The sequence below is a fragment of the Pelodiscus sinensis genome, chromosome 1, assembly GCF_052426305.1.
Source record: "Pelodiscus sinensis isolate ZL-2025 chromosome 1, ASM5242630v1, whole genome shotgun sequence".
NCBI classification, from domain to species: Eukaryota; Metazoa; Chordata; order Testudines; family Trionychidae; genus Pelodiscus; species Pelodiscus sinensis.
This window is the reverse complement of record NC_143052.1, coordinates 327657912-327679582: the sequence shown is the minus strand read 5'-3', so window position 1 is coordinate 327679582 and position 21671 is coordinate 327657912. Positions and strand designations below refer to the sequence as shown.

The 21671-nt window shown below is 42.3% G+C and overlaps 1 protein-coding gene across 2 annotated transcripts in view; it reads left to right on the top strand.

Moving 5' to 3' along the window:
• The window catches only part of PANX1 (pannexin 1), a 38382-nt gene extending 17598 nt beyond the window's left edge, over positions 1 to 20784 (top strand). For both annotated transcript variants that reach the window (XM_006134415.5, XM_075919363.2), the window contains exons 2-5: positions 1706 to 1845; positions 8336 to 8559; positions 11131 to 11795; positions 15670 to 20784. In XM_006134415.5, the coding sequence (XP_006134477.4) occupies positions 1706 to 1845; positions 8336 to 8559; positions 11131 to 11795; positions 15670 to 15758 (1118 nt within the window). In that variant the 3' untranslated portion in view covers positions 15759 to 20784. The remainder of the gene's footprint in view (positions 1 to 1705; positions 1846 to 8335; positions 8560 to 11130; positions 11796 to 15669) is intronic.
• The last annotated feature ends 887 nt before the right edge of the window (positions 20785 to 21671 follow it).

Genomic DNA, 21671 nt, shown 5'->3' with positions numbered 1-21671 from the left:
CAATACCAACCCTGGTACCTTCCCTTGCAAGAAACCCCGTTGCCAGCTGTGTCCACAGATTCACTCTGCTGATACCATTATTGGACCTAACCAAGTGAGTTATAAGATCAAGAACACATATTCCTGCGTATCTAGAAATATAATTTATGCTATCATGTGCCGAAAGTGTCCGTCTGCTATATACATTGGACAAGCGTCTCAGACACTTCGCCAAAGGATCAATGCCCACAAAACAGATATTAGACAGGATCACAAAGAAAAACAGTTTCTTGCCATTTCAACCAGCAAGGACATTGTCTCAACGATTTGATTACCTGCATCCTGCTTCAAAGGCCTTTTAAGACTACACTTGAAAGAGAATCCTCTGAACTCTCATTCATGCTTAAATTCGACACTTTACTCCTGAGTTTTAATAAAGAATCTAATTACCTTACCCATTACAAAGATAGCTTCCCCAATTATCATCTCTAATATCATTAGCTCACAGACATTTACCTCCCCCCCCCCCATCCCCCTTCTGTTCTGAAATTTGATTTGTCCTTTTTATGTGTGTTCATTTTTTTTTATTGTATCCTTTGGTATATATGGTTGTGACAATTTTCTTCCACTATTTGATCTGAGGAAGTGGGTCTGGCCCACGAAAGCTCATCACCTAATAAATCATTTTGTTAGTCTTTAAAGTGCTACATAGTCCTGTTTTTAACAGAAGTGTTGTAAGACACAAGAAGTCATTCTTCTGCTCTACTCTGCACTGATTGGGCGTCAATTGGAGTATCATGTCCATTTCTGGGCACCACATTTCAAGAAAGATATGGAGAAACTGAAGAAAGTCCAGAGAAGAGCAACAAAAATGTTTAAAGGTCTAAAAAACATGAGCTATGAGGGAAGGCTGAAGGAATTGGGATTGTTTAGTTTGGAAAAGAGAAGAGTGAGAGGGGATATGATAGTGGTTTTCAAGTATCTACAAAGGTGTCACAGGGAGGAGGGGGGGATATTGTTCTCCTTGGCCTTTTGATGATAGGACAAGAAGCAATGGGCTTAAACTGCAGCAAGGGAGGTTTAGGTTGGACATTAGGAAAAACTTCCTCAATGTCAGGGTGGTTAAACACTGGAATAAATGACCTAGGGCAGTTGTGGAATCTCCATCACTGGAGATATGGGCTGCAACTTAAGTGTGGTTGCAAATATATGCAAATAGCTTCTTTCACACTGACAGGCATGAATACAAAGCTCTTCCCACAATGCTCTGGTGCTCCCGGGACCTCCCCCCTGGGGGCTAGAAGTGCCAACACCCTGAAGCTGGTCTGTTCCAGCCAGCCCGTCCGCTTGTGTCTTTCAATGCTCACCCCGCCTGGGAGACATCTCACGATTGTGGAGTGCATTCCCAGTAGAGGCCATACATTGTGGAGTGCATTCCCAGTAGAGTGCATTCCCACTCACAGGCCATGCGTTGAGCCCTACCTAAACCCAAACAGCCCCGTGGGCTGCAAAGAAACGGGCTGCGGGCCACATGTTGAGTAGCCCTACTCTAGATGGTGCTTAGTCCTGTCATGAGGGCTGAAGATTGAACTTAATGATCTCTCAAGGTCCCATCCAGTTTTAGTAGTCTATGATAATGGATTTAATGTGTTTGGAAAAAACTAAAATGTTAATTAATTGTTCTTCTGAAATTTTGACTCTTGATGCATTTTGCTTTGTTTTTCAGGTACCCAAATAAGCTGTTTTTCTCCAAGCTCATTCAGCTGGCGCCAGGCTGCCTATGTGGACTCCTACTGTTGGGCAACTGTTCAGCAAAAGCAATTATCACAGAGTGATTCAGGAAACATTCCACGGTGGCTTCATAAAGTATGTACAGATCTGTTTTCTCCATGAAATCTGGGTGCAATGCAGAAACCTGTATTTCCTCTTCCCTTTTTTCTATCCCAGCTTTTCTCTTGTTGACCCTGAGCCACTTACTATAGCATTTGTCCACTTATTTTTAGAGAACATATTTACTTTCTCTAAAATCCAAATATGGCAGAATTAGAAAAAGCATTTTCTTTATAAAAACCTCTTGACTTGCCATATTATTTGATTTACAAGTAATGGCAACGTTAAAGTATTATCCTTTGAAATACATCTAAGTAAACATATAACACATATTTCTTCTCAGTGCAAATTCTGAGTCACGTCCACTGATTTTAATGACTTTTTACTCTGATTACCAACGCAGTATGAAAATTAGATGGATCCTATTTTATCTCGTGAACATGAATAAAGCAGGGCTGTCAATTGACATGCGTTAACGCCTGCAATTAACACAGTCCAGGATTAACACATTAATTTTTTTAACGTGTTAATCACAGGCATTAATGCTACACTGCCCCTTTGAAGTGCCTCTGCAACACTTCAAAGGGGCAGCGCATCGAGGAGCCCAGGATCAGCTGGGGACTCCCTAGCTGACCTCAGGCTCCACTGCCCCATTGAAACACGCAGAGGCGGCGTTTCAAAGGAGCAGCTGCCTCATAGCTGAGCTGCAGATCCCAGCTGATCTTGGGCTCCCTGTGGCAGCGGAACCCAGGATCAGCTGGGGACTCCTCAGTTGACCCCAGGTTCTGGGGAAATGCCGCGCAGAGCCAGGGATCAGCTGGGGAATCCCCAGCTGACCCATGGATCCATGGCTGCCCCTTTGAAACGCCGGCTTGGAGTTTCAAGCGGCAGTGCCACACAGTTGTGTGATGCTGCCACTTTGAAGTAGCCCTTCCCCGCCCACTCCCCTTTGCGACCTCTATCTGATATCTGATAGAGGCAGCAAAGGGGGGCAGAAATCGACTAGTCCACTGACTATCCAATAAGTATTTGCTTATCGGATACTTGACTAGTCTTTAACTTCCCTACCGGGATCAGCTGAAGTGCCCAGATGATCCTTGGCTCCGTGTTGCACTTCCCCTTTGAAGCGCTACTCTGGCGCTTCAAAGGGGCAGCACAACACGGAGCCAGGGATCAGCTGGGCACTCCAGCTGATCCTGGGCTCCATGTTGCACTGGCCCTTTGATGCGCACTGTGGTGCTTCAAAGGGGCAGCGCTGGATGGAGCCTGGGCTCCACCTTGTGCTGCCCCTTGGAAATGTCGCAAAGGGAAGGAGCGCACGATTAATCACAACTAAATTTTTTAATCACTTGACAGCCCTAGAATAAAGGTGACAAAATCTCTTTATTCAATTTTATTCCTAACAGTTTGGAACTGGTTCCTTTGGCATGTAGCAGCAGACTCTTTTAATACTAATCATAGTGAAAACACAAAGCTCATTCACAGTTTTTAATTTTTGCCTAAAGTGCTTAGTCATTTTGACAATAGGTTCTATCCCAAAGATTGCTATATGGCAGCAATGGGTAACCTAGTGAGTGGGCCTCATGAGTGACCCTCCTTCATCTCTGACGGCCACAAAATTATCATAACCAAGATGGTCTTCCAGGATACGGTGAGTCTCCGAGGGATGGCCAAATTCGTTTGTATCTGTAAAATCAATGAAGAGCCCTGTGGTACTTTAAAGGCTAACAGATTTATTTGGGTATACACTTTTGTGGGTAAAAACCACTTGGTCAGATGCATTGGAGTAGAAATTAGAGGCAGGGGTATACAGGGCATCCCTGCTATAAATCACCCTGGTATACATCCATTCTGCTCCAAAGCCACTGATGCTTGTAGGAACTGATGTGTTTTAAGTCCTCTGATTCCCCGCTCTTAAATTGCACAAAAAAACCCTCCACCAACTTGCGCAAATGGAAGTCCGTGCGGGGAAAAAAATTCCCCATTTTAAGTTGTTTCACTAACATTCCAAAAAACTTGGACTTAATCTTGGACTTACAGCGAGGACGGCCTGTATATGTAAGCACTAGTATAAAAACATAAGGAAGTTACTTATCAAGTGTAGGACCAGTGTTAATGAGGCTATTTCAGTCATCCACCCTGTATATGTGTATGTATGTACATCCCTGCCCTTGTAATTTCCACTCTAGTGTATCCCATGAAATCTTATGCCCAAAATAAATCTATTAGACTTTACAATGCCAATGTTATTTTTGCAAGATAGGGTAATTTTAATAACTGTGCTTGCATGCCAAGAATTCGCTGGGTGTGACCATTGAACAGTAGCAGTGCTTTGATTAGATGCAGAGGAATTGCACAGCTCTCATAGTCAATGTTGGATGCAATCAGCACACACCTCTTTTCACATGCCCTTGCTCTATGGATATGTCACTTTAGTAATACCAATAGGAAAAACACTGCAGACAGAAAACATTGCAATCTTTCAATCCTGTGCATGGACAACAGTAAACAAAATATCTCACAGGTCACACACAGAACCCCGATGGGCCGTGTAGCTCATTGGCCCCTACTTATATATGGCCTTGTAACCATTCTCTGTAGTAGTTTAATGCTGCATTAGTCATGGGTTTTTTTATGTTTACTATAAATATGTTGCTCAGGACAGTCTGCAAGATACCTAAATATCAGATATTCTAAACAGTAGAAAATGTGGCCATATCAGGGTGTGTCATTTTAGGCTCTTATATCCATATTAAGCCTCATAAATGAGCTTGATTTTCAATTATGCTGAATGTTTGCAGCTCACATTGACTCTGAGTGCTCAGCACCCTTTAAAGCCAGACATTTCTCATTAAGAGGTTTAAATGCAGATTGGAGGCCCAGCTCTTGACTCTCAAATTTTGGCCCATCTTTGTTAACTGGGAAAAGAGTTACACTACCCCAGTGACTTAAATGAGCTCATTTATTCTTGACAGAACCAGTGAAGCATTGCCGGGAAGTTGATATTAATAAATACCATTCTATTTCTGTCTTATTAGCCTTCATGCTTAGTGAGAGCCCAGGAAAAGAGCCACACCATAACTGTCAACAGCAGTCTCCAGTTCCCCATGGGGTGTTTCTAGGTGTTTGTTTCCCATTTGTTGTCTCCAGGGATAGCTGCTGCTTGCTGCACCTGTTGCTTTGCTTGCTAGATTGATTACACTTTTGCTCAGAGTAGGGATCCAGCTGTCTCCCAAAACACAGTTTGTGCCTACCATGAGAGAGTAAAAGCTCATCATTTGCTCCTTTGTGTAAATAAGTAAAAAAAACCACACACACCATGTTTGTGTTAGCACAGTAATATTAACAAGAGACAGGGCCCTTGTATAGTTCAGATAAAGAGAAATTAACCAAATTCACCCTGAGTACAAGGTAACTGAAATCAGTAGACAGAGATGGGAGATAAATTTGGGTACAAAGTTTTAAAAACCATATAAGTTTGTATTTGTGAGTTTGTAGCGACACGTTTATTTGCAGAGCACCACAAGTGCTGTTCAGTATTCTGATTCCCTTTCCACTGTGATGTAATGGTATGCAGGTGAGCTCCATTTAAAGTAGCTAAGGAAGTATTACATTTTTTGCTTTTTAGATAAAAGGCATAGATGAAGGAGAAGTACATTTCACTCTTCCTTGCTGCTGCTTGTTTTCTGATCTATGTCATAGTAACACCATTACAGTTTTGAGAGCTACAGTTGCATAATTTAGCATTATGTTAAATTAGTTTGAATTGTGTTATATGTTTTAGAGATTTGTGTGTCTGTCTGTGTATCTGTCTGTAAGTCCGTTTGTTCAAGAACTTCTCCTAAATGGTAAAAGCTAGGACCACCAAATTTAGTATTCAGCTTCCTCTTACCTTAACTTAAAGCAAGGTCAAGGTTTGGTTGTGCCTGAAAAACAGGAAGTTCTGGGAATGGGACTGTTTTCCATAACATGGAAAAGGAGAGGTAGAGAAGAGGGATGAGATTCTGAGAGTGGCCACTGGGGGCAGTGAGCCTGTAGTGGACAACTAGACTGCAGAGAGACCACTGGGGACAGCTGCGCCACCAAGAGAGTGGCCAGCAGGGCTGGGGCTCTGCCTTCTTGCTTGCCTGCCCCCCCCCCCCAAACTTTGGGACCCATGGCCCCATCAGGAGGCCCCTCTCTAAAGAGAGCCGGGGGCCAGGAACCATGTCTGGTCCCCGGACAAGCTGTAGGTCACGGGGAGGCTGGGGGCACCCCCGAGAGCCTGGCCCCCTGGAAAACCTTCACGTTGCGGGGGAGTGGGTGCTGTAGGCCAGGGTCATCCCCCACTGGACCCTGGCCATCTCCTCCCCTGACAGGCTGCAGGCCATGCGGGGCAGCCCAAGAGCCCTTCCTACCCTGCAGACAACCTGCAGGCCTCATGGGGACCATTGCAAGCCAGGGCAGCCCTGGATCCTGTCTCCCCTCCCGCACAGAGCTGCAGGCCATGGTGGAGAGGGACTGCTGAAGGCAATAAGGGTTGCCACTGGCGATCTATCTGCCTCACCCCCAGAGGACAGTCTGTGGAGGTGCGGGAGCGCTGAAGGCCGGAATTGGCCTTTGAGCCTCACCCCTCCACACAAGCTGTATGGGGCAGATGGAGACCAGGGCCGGTGGAGGCCAGGGCATCCCCCAGAATCTCTCCTGCACAGGCTGGAGGCCAGGTTGGCCCCCATAGCCATAGCCCCCGAGTGGAGTCGCCATCCCGGAAGTGCAGCCTTGGCCTCCTGCCCTAAGTTCCCTCCTCCCCCACTGAACTGTGTGCCAAGACCTCCCCACCCCTTGCCCTTACTCCAGCACCCATCACCCTCTGCCCTCATTACTGCACTCCCACCCCTGACTCTTCAGCCCCCTCACTCCTGCACCCCACCCCATTTTTATTCTAGCAAAAGATAGATCAACTGCAAATATTGTCTACCAACAAGCTCTATCTATTGCAGTGTTTCTCAAATGTTTTGGCCTGCAGTCCACCTTGCTCAGTGCAGACCCTTCTGCAGGCTGCCAGCCAACCATCCATGATGACAAAATGGGTTCAGGGTCTGACCAGGAGATAGAATGCAGGAACAGGCTGGGGTTTGGGGTCTGGCCAGGAGGCTGAGTGGAGGAACAGTCTGAGTGTGCGGCGGTCTGTGGTGGAAGTTGGGAGCAGGAACAGGCTGAGGGGGTGGAGGATCTGTCTGGGAGGTTGGTTGCAGGAGTGGGCTGAGGGGGGCAGTGTCTGGGTGGGAGGTAGGATGCCAAATTGGGCAGAGGGTGAAGGATCTGGGTGGGAGAGAGGAAGGGTACAAGATCAGGGTGGGGGTCTGGGAAGGAGGGATAGGGATGTTAAAGATCAGTTAAATGAATAGTCGATTAACCTCATGAATTCTTATCAGTTACTTGACTATTCTATAGTCCCTGGAGATGGGGTCGGCAGCCAGTGCAATCTGGCCCCACTCCTGAGGACCTCCCTGCCACTCTGTGCTGCTATCTCTGTTCCAGAGGCAGCAGCGTGGAGTGCCGTGCAGGAGCTGGTCCACGAGGTAAGCCAGTTTTAAAACTATCTCCCCTCGTGGTCCAGCTGCCTATCACCCTGCACTGTTGCTTCTGATACAGAAGGTAGCAGTGTGGGGTGGCAGCAGCCCCTGTCCAAGGGGGCAGTCTGCGCTCCCGGAATCAACACGAGCCGGAACTGAGCCAAGCTGCCTGCCGACATAGATCCTCACTCACTTTAAATGCAGAACCACAGCAGAGGTAAGTCCCAGACCCGGCACAAGCTGGGACTGAGACGTGCTGCTGGCCAGCCTGCTAAAAAATTTACTCGTGGGGGCGGGACTGTGTGTAGCCTATAGCATTAACTGATAAGTTTTTGTTTATCGGTTAATCAACTATACTATTACATCCCTAGGGAGGGAGGGTGCAGGAGTGGACTGAGAGAAGGTCTGGAAGGGAAGGAGGGCGCAGCACTGGCTTGATGGTGGGGAGTTGGAGGGAAGGTCTGTGCAGGAGTGGAGTTGGGGTCTGGGAAGGAGGGAGAGTGCAGGAGTGGGCTGAAGGTGGGGAGTCTGGGAGGGAAGGAGAGTGTAGGAGCGGAGTGGAGGCGCAGGGTCTCAGCAGGAGGGTAGTGCATGAGGGGGATGGAGTTTAAGATCTTGGCAAGAGGGGCACCTACCTCCACTCCCAAGCACGACCCCCTGCTGCTCCCATTGACTGTGATTCCAGCCTCCAGCATGCAGTTTTTCTACACTGCTAATCATCAAGTTGGTGTGGAGGAGTAGTGGCAATGCATGGAATCACTTTCTCCCCATGCAGGCCAGATCCAGCCTGCAATGCTCACCCCTCCACTCCCCCCACCCCACAGTGGGAAGTTGGTGCTCCAACCTCCTGGAAATAGGGGAGGGGGGCATAAAACTAGATTGCCTTGCCCAAGAAAATGTTCTAAGTTGTCTTGTGTTGTTCCTGATGGATTCTAATCTAACAATCATTTATTGCTATTTTTCCCTCATAGTTTTTTCCCTATATCCTTCTACTGATTGCTATCCTGTTGTATCTACCATGCTTGTTCTGGCGCTTCACTGCTGCACCCCATCTTTGCTCAGATCTGAAATTTATAATGGAAGAACTTGACAAAGCCTACAACAGGGCAATCAAAGCAGCTAATAGCTGTCACAGTGGAGACATTAGAGACCCCAGTAGCCTGCCTCCAGCTGTTAATGAGAACTTGGCTCAGAGGTAAGGTGCTGTAGCTTGATATATTTGCTCTTTATTCCTTTTAGCCTTTAATAAGTATAATACATTTAGAACACTTGTAAATCACAGACACCTACTGTAAATTCATAGCAGATAGTTTAAAGGTGAGCTGAAATGTGGGCTTTTTAATAACTTTGATTAGAATTTATGATTCCAAATTATAGTAAAATGTGCGTGTAAAGTCATACAAATAACTATGTTTTCAAACAAAATATTTTAAAATGTCTTCTTCCTTTCCATTTATAGACCAACCCTTACCTGAGGTATCTCTGTCTTTCTTTTGCTATAATAGATGTCAGTACCACATGAGGAAGTGCAGGTGGCTGCATTTTAACCTGCCAGCACAAGTATTTTTCAAATTCTCTGATGTGGAAAGCAAATACTGGGCTCCCCACCACTAAGTTATTCTCAGAGGCAGCTCTGCAAAGACTCCTTTTTTTCTTTCTCTTTAAAATATATCTTTTCCAGCCCTACTCTCTTGAGCTAGTTGCTGCATTGCACAAACCAACCTCAATTTGAGCAATATCTGCTCTTCTTTTCCTTCAGAAGAACAAAAAATTACAATTAAAAGATGAAAATTGTTTTGTTTTTATACTGGGTAGACAATGAACTCTGACATTAGATCCTGGCAGGTAAAACACCATTCAGCTCACCTTAATGTAAGGCAGGGGTCGGCAACCTATGGCTCACTAGGGAGCCAGATATGACTCTTCGGGAGCCCCAGCTCAGTCCTCCCCCCCCTTCCCACTGCAGCTGGGAGCCAGCACTGGTGCTATAGCCTTACGGCCCCCCGCAAGATTAGAATGCCAGTGCTGACTTTGGGGGGGGGGGGGAGGGGGGGAGAGGAGAGCCCCAAGCCTTCCTGCCAGATCTGGCATGAGGGAAATAAGCAGAGCAAAAAATGGCTCTGTGCATTGTCCTTTTTCTTCCCCCCAGCGTGTGGGGAACCAGGAACCAAAAATAGCTCTTTGCGTGCTGCCATTTCCTTTCCCTAGGGAAACGCTTCCTGGAGACTTCCCTGGTAAATACTTCCTTCCAGTGAATGGGAGCAGTGGGAGGGCCATGTTACACATTGCGCAAAAGCAAGTAAGTGGCCTCCCCTCACTCGCCCCCTGGCCAGTCACCCTGCCCCCAGCCCACTCCTGCCCCCTGGCCAGACACCATGTCCCGAGCCCGCTCTTGCCCATCCCACCCCAGCCAGACCTCGTAGCCTCACCTCCTCCTACACACAATCTCCTGCTCAGATCCTGCGCCCCCATCTCTATCCCATTCACTGGCAAACCTGTCCTCCATACTTAACCCCTCATTTTGGCCCCACCACAGAACTTAGGGGGGCCCACAAAATCCACTAACCCTGGAATCCCAAAGGATACATCCGGCCTGAGGCCTTAAACCTCAGTTCCCCTTACCCCTCCCCCCACAATGGGGCTGGAGTACTAGGGGAGTAAGGTGTTTCAGTTGGGGTTGGAGGTTTTTGGAGGGTTTTTTTCTGTGGGTCAATAGCCTCTAACCCAGAAAAGGTTGTCCACTCCTGCCATAAATAAAGACAATGCTGAAACCTTTTGTGTTGGACATAATGTTTTACTTTATTTAAAAATGAAGCCTGGCCAACAAGCCCCCTATTGGGGCCCAGCCCCCATCTGACCACAGCATCATAACACTCCTTCACCCCTCCCATCACACACCACCGCTGAGCCATCATACACCTGAATCCCCTGTCCTGAGCCCCTCATATACCTGCATCCCCAGACTTCTGCACCCTCACATCCCCAGTCTCCTACCATAATACTCTTGCACCCTCACACACCCCAACCTTGTGCCCTGAGACCATCATACACCCCAACCCAGACTCCTGCACCCCCACATCCTCAGCCCTCTGTCATAATATTAACAGAAGACAGCCTGAATGTGGGCATGAAGCTGGATTTGACTAGTTGCAATGTAAACTTCAAAGAAATGTGGGAAAAGATGCAGCAGCCTAAGTCCCATTAAATAGTCTGTGAGTACAGTGTTTCATTTATGCTATTATTAATCAGTATGTCAATTATCAATAATATTAAGTTGTAGATTTTCACTTATGCAAATGGGCATTCTTATCTGGCTCTTTGTTGACTACTTGTTCTGAATTTTGATGTAATTTGGCTCTTTGAAATGGTTGCCGACCCCTGATGTAAGGCATATATTGCAGCTATGTGTATTTTTTCTCTTAGGTTGCATTTGAGTATCAATCCTTAAGTTGCATTTAAAACCTCCTTGCTTAAGTCCTTTTTAATATTTTACTTATTCTGTCTGAGGGTTGGTCATTTTTCCTTTTGGCTATTATGCTTATCTTATGGACAATATTAATAAATACAGTGGAATTCTGTTCTTGGTACTGCCATCACATCTGTTTTACACTAGTGTTACTTCATTGATTTCAGAGAGTACGCTAGTGTAAGTGAGATCATAATCAGGCCTTTTGTTTTCGTTTGTCAAACTGTTTGCTATATTTAATAATATAGCAAAAGGAATCCTGCAGTGATGTGGTTTTTTTTCTTGTTTTTTTTTTTCCAGTTTGTGGGAGATATCTGAAAGCCACTTTAAATACCCCATTGTGGAACAATACCTGAAGACAAAGAAAAACTCCAAAAACTTAATAATCAAATACGTTATTTGCCGTTTATTAACACTAGCAATTATCCTGTTTGCATGTCTCTATCTAGGCTACTATATAAGTCTCTCCTCTATGACTGATGAGTTTCTGTGCACCATCAAAACTGGGATCTTAAAGAATGACACAACAGTTCCAGAACTAATTCAATGTAAGCTTATTGCTGTTGGTGTCTTCCAGCTACTCAGTTACATTAACTTAATTGTGTATCTTTTGGTGATGCCCATTGTAATGTATGCCATGCTCGTTCCATTCAGGCGAAGCTCAGACATTCTTAAAGTATATGAAATTCTTCCAACGTTTGATGTTCTGAAACTCAAGTCAAATTATGATGATTTGAGCCTCTATCTCCTTTTCCTTGAGGAAAACGTAAGTGAACTTAAATCATACAAGTGCCTCAAAGTGCTGGAGAATATTGCAGGCCCTGAGAAGTGTGACATAATGCATCTTTTGCTAAACCTTGGTGCGATTAAGACAGATACTGTAGATGGAAAGCCTGCAGCTGCAAAAGAGAAGTCTGAAGAGAAAGTTGCAGATGAACCAGAAAAGAATGCAACAGAACTACAAGGTAAACTTGAGCTGCTTGTTGTGTTTAAATGGTGTACCCATTAATATAGGCCTGAATAAGAAGAAAAATTGTTTCTTACCTTATGAAATTCAGTATCTAAACAAACAGCATTAGAACTGTTGTGTGCATAGGCTTAAATGTGCTGTATAGGAAAATTGATTAGGTTATGCCTAACAATACAGTCTGTTTAAATAATTTTTGTAACTTTGGTTAGAAAACAGGAAGGTTATGTTGAAAGCTATTATAATATTTTCATTTGTTTGTCAGAATAGACCAGATTTTCAAAACTAGATGCCTAAACTGTGCCTACAAAATATGTAAGCAAGGATGCAAATTTTCCACCTAGAGTGTATCTAGACTTCAGGGTTTTGTTGACAAAAGTGGACTTTTGTCGACAAAACTATACCTGCATCTACACTGCCTCTGACTTCTGTGGACATAACGTCGACAGAACTCAGCAGTTTTGTCGACAGCTGTAAACCTCATTGTACGAGGAATAATGCCTTTTGTTGACAGAGTTCTGTTGACAGAAGGCATAATTACATCTACACTGTCATGTCAACAAAGGAGCTTGCTTTGTCGACAGAACTGGATGTAGTCTAGACGCTCTTTGTCGACAGTATTTGTTGACAGAACTTCTGTCGACAAAAGCCTGTAGTCTAGACGTACCCCTACAGTTTAGGCACTTGCTTTTGAGAAATGTCTCTTCCAGTTTATGTGGTATTTGTACATTAATATTGCTTGGTTAATTTGAATTGTTGGTAAGGAAAAATTAAGGAAGTTCTGTGCCTGTCTTCATTCTCCTGCATGGTTTATGGGTATGGGTCTAGACAGTAGCAGAGGGCAAGAAACAGAAGTGGCTCTTAGATCTGGGTTAGCCCTTCCTGCCTTCTCTCAGCTGTAAGCTCTGCAAAAGTGGTGGTAGCAGCTGTTGGTTGTTGAGTTTGATTCATTGCAGTTAATCTTCCCCTTTCTCACATGCGCACACACAAAATAAGATTGGGACAGTAATGGGGAAAATACTTCCTTTTAGCCTCCAGAGAGCAGCAGAGCCCCTCTTATTGCTGTCTGTCTACCCTGTGTGGTAAAGGAAACTGTTTGTGTATAAGCTGCTAAGCTTAACCTCCTCTGTTTCTGGGGTAGATGGAGCCCCATAAAGAAGCGTTCTGCACCAAAGGATCCCTAAGGCTTGATCTTCTGTTAAAACTTGCGACAGCATGGTTATGATGGCCAGGGGTATGGCCTGACTGACATAGGTATGCTGACAAATCTCCCAGTATAGATACAGCTAGACCAGGGGTCTCAACTTTGCGTCACAATGACAACACAATTACTAAACGACACCAGGAAGGTGAAACCAAAGTCTGAACCTTCTTGAGTCCTTCCCTCCACCCAGGGGAGAGGCGCAAAGCCTGAGATCCACCACCCCAGGTAGCAAACCGCAACGCCAAGCCCAAGGGCTTCAGTCCCAGGCAGGGGGCCTGTAACCTGATTCCCAACCCAGGCTCAAGCTTCAATCCCAACCCCTAGCAAGTCGAAGCCAGCCCTAGCAACCCCATTAAAATGGGGTTGTGACCCACTTTGGGGTCCCAATGCACAGTTAGAATCCCTCTAGCTTGACAGTTCTGTCAACCTAGCTAAGGTTTGAGAAGGTAGTATTCCTGTACCATCCAATCTCCTCCTCCTGTTGCTATACACTGCATCTACGCTAGAGGACTATGCAGGCATAGCTATGCTGCCAAAGGCCCTGTCGTGTACACATGGCTTCTGACAGGATATCAGACACACATTTTTAACAGCTTCAGAGGGGTAGCCGAGTTAGTCTGAAACTGAAACACTTTAAAAACAACAAGTAGTCTAGTAGCACCTTAAAGACTAACAAAACATGAAGATGATATCATGAGCTTTCATGGGCACAACTCACTTCAAGTGACATTTTTTAACAGAGAAGGTTGTTCCAACAATTTACCAAGAGTCATATGACTGGAATTTTTTAAAAGGAAATTACTAGTAGTATTGTACATGCAGAGAGAGCTATAGTCTCTTTATGTAGAGGTGTGAATGGCTAGGAACTCTGACCATACTTAGCTCAGATAGGTGGAAACTGGAGATGCTGTAGTGGAACAGTAATGGAAACATCAGAAGTCTGCTTCCAGTGTCCCCATCACTTAGGTGTTTTATAAGCATGTGCTAACATTTTAAAGAATTCTTTGTAAAATGTTCATCAGCAATAACTCATCCTTAGCACTGTCAAAGTCAGACAGGACTCACAGATTTGTCAGACCACTCTGTTTATTAGCAAAGCCGCTCTGCTAAATGCACCCAGAAAATGTGAGTGCCATACAAGGTTCAAACCCCTTGATTTATACAGTCAAAAGAAAGCCAAAATTAACAGGATTAAAAGAGGAGCAAAACTTCACATAATTAGTGTGAGGCTAGTCAAATATCTTCATTTCCACATCAAGCACACAGCAATCTCCTGTCCATATCTCCTTGGTTATCTCAATTGCTTTCTCCCTAACACTAATGTTCCTTTTCCTATTAACTCTGGCTAGCACTCTGATCTGCATACCTACAAACAACATTAACATACTTTTCTTCTTCCTGTTCAGAGACAAACAGTATTCCTTCAACTTATTCAATTATTACAGCATAATTCATCTTTCTCTTACAGTATAATTCTTTCTACTTTCACAGCACATAGTCTGCATAGGAAATTCATGATGGATACCACATTAAGGCCACTCAGATTAAATATTTCCTTCCTTGGAAACTGTTCGTTGACTTAAATATTTTTCTAGAACAGTAATGATGCTGCCTCTTTTGCCTATTATAATGGTGGAAGCATCAGCTTAAGAGAAATGTTCCTGATGTAGTATTCTAAGTCACTATCTTCTGTCATATAAACACATTAATTAATTTCTGTACCACTATGATGCAAAGAAAAACAACCACTTGAAAAATAAAAAAAGAACCAAGATGCCTTAATGACAGGAATGTTTTTATTGGAGCTGGTTAGAATACTGAGGACTAAATGTTTGTTGCTGAAATACACAGTTGTCAAAGCTGAAATGTTTCAAATTCAATGGGAAAGTTTCTGAGGTTCATGGTGGATTCTCCAGTCGCTGATGGATTAATTTGTCAAAAACCTGACCTTTAGAATCTGAAAACTGATCTTTCAACTGGATTCTCTTTCATGAAAATGTTCAGGAAGTTTTGGCTGTGTTCCGATATGGAATGAAAACAAATGTTGAAAATGTCAGCATGTCAGAAGTTGTCATGAAATGGGTTTATGGATCTCCAGTCTTATCTCATGTTTATAGGTTTTGTATGAAAGTTGACTAGCTGCATGAGGAGGGTTGTGGGTTGCCTGCCTCTAGTGATATTAGTATGATTTAATAAAGGATTTTACACTCTGGGCACAGATTCTAGCTCCCTTGCACAAGAACAGGAAAGACTCTGAGAAGATTTCTTTTCCCCTTTGGCATGCCTGGGAGTACCAGTCAGAATCATAGCACTACTGATTTTCTGGAAGTGGAGATATGCCTTACTAATGGCTCCAGAACTCTACGCACCACCTTGTGGTTCTATGCTAGTTCTGGGGCCTGCATTTCCAAAAAGGAAGCAGTAGGCTTCTCCTCAGGCTTAGCACTTGAGAGTTAGTGCTAGCAGGATGGTGTTCTTTGAGTATGTCCCTGTGTAAAGCCTCACACGAGCCCAGCTATAGTATAAAGAAAAGGTGAAAATAAGTTGTGGGGTTTGCATTTGATATATCTCTGCTGCTGGTATTTTGTTGTGGGGAAAGTAAGAATATCTGCTTGTTCTGAAATGGCATGATGGAATTTCATTGTAAAGAGCATTTGCTTTTGTTTAGTTTTAACAGATCGGCTCCTGAGTGGCAATTCAAGCCCATGCAATGATGATAAGAAGGTTCGTCAAAGACTAACAGATTCTTCCTGCTGATTGCTCCTGTACCCTCCACTTTTGTCGGTTGTAGCACAGGACAATTTCCCTTTCTCCCCATCTCCAATACAAACCCCACCGAACACAGGACGTTGCCTTTCTCAATGGACTGGGTTTGGGGTACAAGCAGTTCATCAGAGAGGATATATCTGAGGTGGCAGATTGTTTACATACACCATAGTTAACCTCACATCACAAAAGGCACTGTCTAGAGTTTGAATATTTATAAAACCATCTGACTTAAATTATGGAAAAGTGAAATCCATCATCATGCGGAATTGATTACTACAGACAACATATGAAGTTAGTACCATTACAGCCATTAAGGATTGTTCTTTTTGTGGTGAAACAATGAATTGCATGCACATTAGAAATGGACAGATTCCATCTGGAGTACTGAATATGCCAAACTTTGTTACTTGCCATCAAGAGTCCAATTCTGCAGTTCTTAATCTGTGTTAAGGTAAAAGATCCCATTCATTGCACTGGGTAACAAGGGCTCCCTAGCCTATAAAGTTTATTGGAGGGTTTTTTGAGTCCTTAATTGTATTTCTTAGCTGATTTGGTCTTAATTTCTGACCCCTCTGAATAATGGATTTTTTTAGACTAAGTACTGAACTGGGATAATCCCTCTTACAAAGATTTGTTTTGTCTATGCTGATGTAAAGAACCCGTATTTTATATCCACTGTGTTTAAAAGAGCCATTTTGTAACATTTACTGGTATCAGATACAGAATAGAATTCTCATCTTCCACAATATGCCTTATAAGAAAAGGCTGTATGACATTCTCAATTGTATTACACTAGCAACTACAGTCTAGGCAGGATACAAAAGAAGACAGTCCCTGCCTCAGAGTTTGCAGTCTTAGTTAAAGATCAGATGCAACAAGTAATTTGAAACAAATCAAAGAGAAAAGGACAATGACATAGACAAAAAACATGACCATATTTTTATCTCTACGCTACTAATCCCGGGACACTGAAATTCAGAAAGTACTGCAATAATTTGTTCATGGTGGTTTTTTTTTTTAATTTTTCAGTTTTGAAACAATGTTCCAAATGGGATTTCATGTCAGCATCATGGCATTTTTTTCAAACAGCAAATTAAGGCTAATTATTATGGAACCCTTGAATACTGAAATGCAGTAGAACCTCAGAGTTACAAACACCTCAGGAATGGAAGTTGTTCATAACTCTGAACAAAATGTTATGGTTGTACTTTTAAAAGTTTACAACTAAATGGTGACTTAATACATCTTTGAAATGTTATTATGCAGAAGAAATATGGTGCTTTTAACCATCTGAATTTAGCTTTTGAATTTGAATTTTGAATTTAGCTTTTGTCCAAAAATACAGTGTAGAAAAACACAAACAGAACATTAATGACAGTGCCTAGATTTATAAGATATTGCTAACATTTGTGCTCCCATTTCGCTTATTCGCTGGGTTCCTATTAACATATGTATTATCAACATTGCAAAAAAGAATTGTTGATAGTGTAGATGGGATAACGTAATCAGTGTTAACCCTTTCACTCAGAATTATTAATGAACAACTTAGGTGCTAGCATAGTAAGAAAAACTTGGTTATTGTATACCTTATCACCAAGATAAGCCTTAATGTAATAAAATATGGAACATAAAACCATAATATGACCTCTTTCCTGAAGACACCATGGCTATAGTACAAGTTCTTTGTTCCACCAAAAGTGAGAAAACCACATCTTCAGTAAAGATTATTTTGAAAATATTTTTATCCAGAAATATTTCTATTTAACTCTGAAATCAGTACCCCTTGTTTATTCTTAGAGTGAATTGAGCTGAAATGCTTCTAAATGACCATCAGACCCTCTTTAATTAAACAACGCCTCTTAGAAACCTTAAAACCTATTGTTTGTCCATATGCTCATTCCTCTGATGGTGTGCATCTGGTAGAGATCAGAATCTTTCAACTTGTAGGATGCTAGGGCATCTTTTTACCAATTCATGGCTTAGAGATGGAGCCTGACTCCCAGATGGCCAGCCTCTCTCTTAATTATTTATAGGTCATAGTGTTTATAGTGTTAGTGGTTTAGTCCTTAGGTTGACAGTTGCAACACTTTTTAGTTGTTAGAATCTTCATCACCAGTGCAATGTCATCCAGCTCTCTGAAATTCAAACTGCCTCTCATGCAAGGGAACTATCCTAGCCCCTGGATGGGAGAATCGCACTGTCAGTAAATACGCCCTTTGTGAGACCTTCAGCTGCCAGGCTAGGAAGAACAGGGAGTCATGCCTTCCAGTTTTCCTAGTGACTAACCACAATATATGCTTTCAAACCAGGCATGTTAGACACCCCCCATGTCTCCTCACAAGGACCTTCAAAGGCCCAGTTCATAGGTACAGACTTATTGTTTGACTAGAACCACAATACTGTCCTCAGACACGCAGCAGGGAGCCAGAAATCCCAGAGATAGATCACCTACCATGGTTTCTTCTAAAGAAAGCTCCCCATTGTATCAATTATCATCCTAGACTTTGCAGCCTGGGATGGTTCCTGTTGAAGCTCAGTCCTAAGTTGAGTTTAACCACATGGTATTGTAATGCCAACCACCAAATCCAGTTTTTTGGGGAAAAGATCATCATAAAACCCCAGCATTCTCTATCTAATGGTCATGGCACAGACTCAGCACCAGAAACAGGCTGATCAGGGTACCGTAGCCTGACTGTTATGTAAATTGCAATACTGTTCTGGGAAAATCTGGTTCCAGGTCACCTGTCTGTTACCTTGTACAGCATTTTTCAAGGTGTGTTGTTCATAGGCACATTTCACAACCTGACCTGTGCCCTAAACCTCAGAATTTACCTTAGGGATTCTGCAGTGAGAAGGAACCGAGTAGCATAGGGCACCCTTATAAGCCCTTACAGTAGTGCACAGGGACTGGAGAGCACATGAGTACCCTGTGGGTACTGATGGCCAGAAGGCTTTGATCTCTGACACATAACATGTATGCACAACCACAGTAGAATATGTATATAGACATGTATCGAAGAAATCCAGTTACTGTACAATTAAGTAACTTCTCTTTTCACTTAATAAGCTAACCAGCCTCTGTCTGTTGCTAAAATAAATATGCACATGCTTTAAACACATACACAAGCACCCACCACAGCAGCTTAGCTCAGACTGAATCAAGTTTGAATCCTTTCTTAAACTACAATGTTAATTATATTCATCCCTCAGTAGTGATTTTTATGTAATACAAACTTTTTGTTAGTTTCTTGATATTACTAGATAGAAATGATAGAATTATCAGTAATACTGCAGAAAAGGTAAAAGTGTTTCTGTTCTATGTTTGGGTAAAAAATAGATGACATGGTCAAGAAGATGGTAAACAAACTACTGAAGTTTTTAAATCAGCAGGTCCAGATAATTTGCATCCAAATGTTTTAAAAAAGCTGGCTTAGGAACTTGCTGGGCAATTAATGTTGATTTTCAACAAGTCTTGGGGAACTGGGGAAGTTCCAGAACACTGGAAGGAAGTTAATGTTGTACCATCTTTGAAAAGGGGTAAACAGAATGACCTGGCAAGGTCTGTCAGCCTGACATTGATTCCAGGCAAGGTAACAGCTAAAATAGTACTCAGTAAATAAAGAACTAATGAAAGGTATGCAATTTAATGCAAATCAACATGGGTTTATGAAAAACAGCTTGTCAAACTAACTTAATATCTTTTTGTGATGAGATTACAAGGTTCGTTGTGATGAGATTACAAGGTAATAGTGTTGACATAATTTCTATAAGGTGTTTGAATTGGTACCACATACTTTGATTAGAAAATACTAGAATGATATAAAATTAATGGCACACATTAATGTAATAGCGCACATTACATGGATTAAAAACATGCTATCTGATAGGACTCAAAATATAATTAAGTGGGGAATCGTCATTGAGTGGCTCCATTTCCAGTGGGGGCCCACTGGACTGGGTTCTTGGGTACTTCAGGAACCTGTAAAAAACAAAATAATGCCTGATGAAGTTTGCAGATGACACACAAATTATGAAGTGGTACATAATGAAGAAGACAGGTCTCTGATTCAGAGTGGTCAGGATCACTCAGTAAACTAGGCACAAGCAAACAATGTGCATTTAATACAACTTAATGTAAATATAGCTCTAGGAACAGAGAATGCAGGCAATACTTACAGGATTCTTACTGCTTGGACTAGGAAGCAGTGACTCTTTAAAAAAAAAAAAAAAAAAAAAAAAAAATTGGAGGCTCATTTTGGATAATTAGTTGAGCCCTCAGTGTAACCCTGTGGGCACAACAGCTAATGTGATACTGGGACTTGTAAACACAAATCTCAATTAGGAGTAGAGAGGTAATTTTACTTCTGTATTTGGTACTGGCGCAACCACTGCTGGAATACTGTGTCCTGTTGTGGTGCCCAGAATTCAAGAAGGATGTTGATAAATTAGAGTTCAGAGAAGAGCCACGAGAATGATTAAAGGATTAGAAAATATACTTTATAGTGATTGAGCCCTTTGAGATTTTCTATTTAGCTTAACAAAGAGAAGATAAAGGAGTGACTCAGTTGTAGTCTATTAGTACTTATATGAAGAACAATATTTAACAATAGGTTCTTCAGTCTGGTCAGGAAAGGTAGAACACAAACCAGTGTCTGAAAGCTGAAGCTAGACACATTTATTATACAGGAAATATGGTGTACATTTTTAACAGTGATAGTAATTAGCCATTGCAACAGTTGACCACGGTTCATGGTGGACAGTCCATCACTGACCATTTTAAAATCAAGATTAGGCTCTAGGAATTATTTTGAGGAAGTGGCCTTTCATATACAGGAAGTCAGACTAGATGATCATAGTGGTTCCATCTGGCTTTAAAATCTATGAATATATTTAAATTAAGCTTGTCAAATGTTAAAATAGTGTGTTGCATGTTTATTTCCAATGTAATGGAATTTAAGATCTTGTATGTATTGGCATTGGCTGGAATAGTGGATTTTTATTCCTTAAAACTTAAGTCATGGAAGTCAAGTATTTTTCTGGTGTGTTACTTCATGTATCTTTCTTTAGCAACATAAGTATTAGTGCAGTGAATATCTTTGTCTGTGAATGCATGACTGGATAAATGCTTGTGGATATTTCTTTTTAAACTGAACGGTACAATGCATTGGTTTAAACACAATTTTGCAGACTGGAAGAGCTATAGGAGATAGTTTGAAGGTTGAGGGGTCAGTGACCCTGCATCCTTATACCAGCATGCTTCATTCGAACAAACTTAATGATGGATGCTCAGTTTAAAAAAATTGGACATTTGATATAATTTTAGTTCACTTTCCCTGAAAATTTCTGTTGCAAATTTTTCATACATTTTAAAGTATGAAAATGCAATTGATAAGTTAGATTAGTGCACTTTGCACATTAGAGATCTAACATTCTGACTTAGATGAAAAATGAATGTGAATTTGATAGTTTATCCTACACTCTCCAATAAAATTACCCTGAGATATGGTACAATTGCTAGTCTTTGTTTCAGATAAGTCTAGTAGTGGGCTAGGTAGTGTAGTGAGCCAGAATTGATATTCATCTGCAGGATAGAAGAAAAACATGTAGTCTCTTGGACCTGATCTTCTTTTCACTTACCTTGTATGACACTAGTGTAGTTCCTTCATCTTCAGTAGAAATACTACTGACGGTTTTAAGGAGAACTAGCTCCTCTCCATGCACTGTGCCTTGTTGAAGCCTCTATGAGCACTCAGTTTACCTTCCAAATTTTAAAGCTTAAAAATGTCTTTCTCCATACAGGTGAAAACAATACAAGCCCAAAACATGTAACAATACTTGAAAATGTATTTCTAAAACCAGCAAATGCACCATATTTAGCCAAGAAAGATAAGACACAACCTA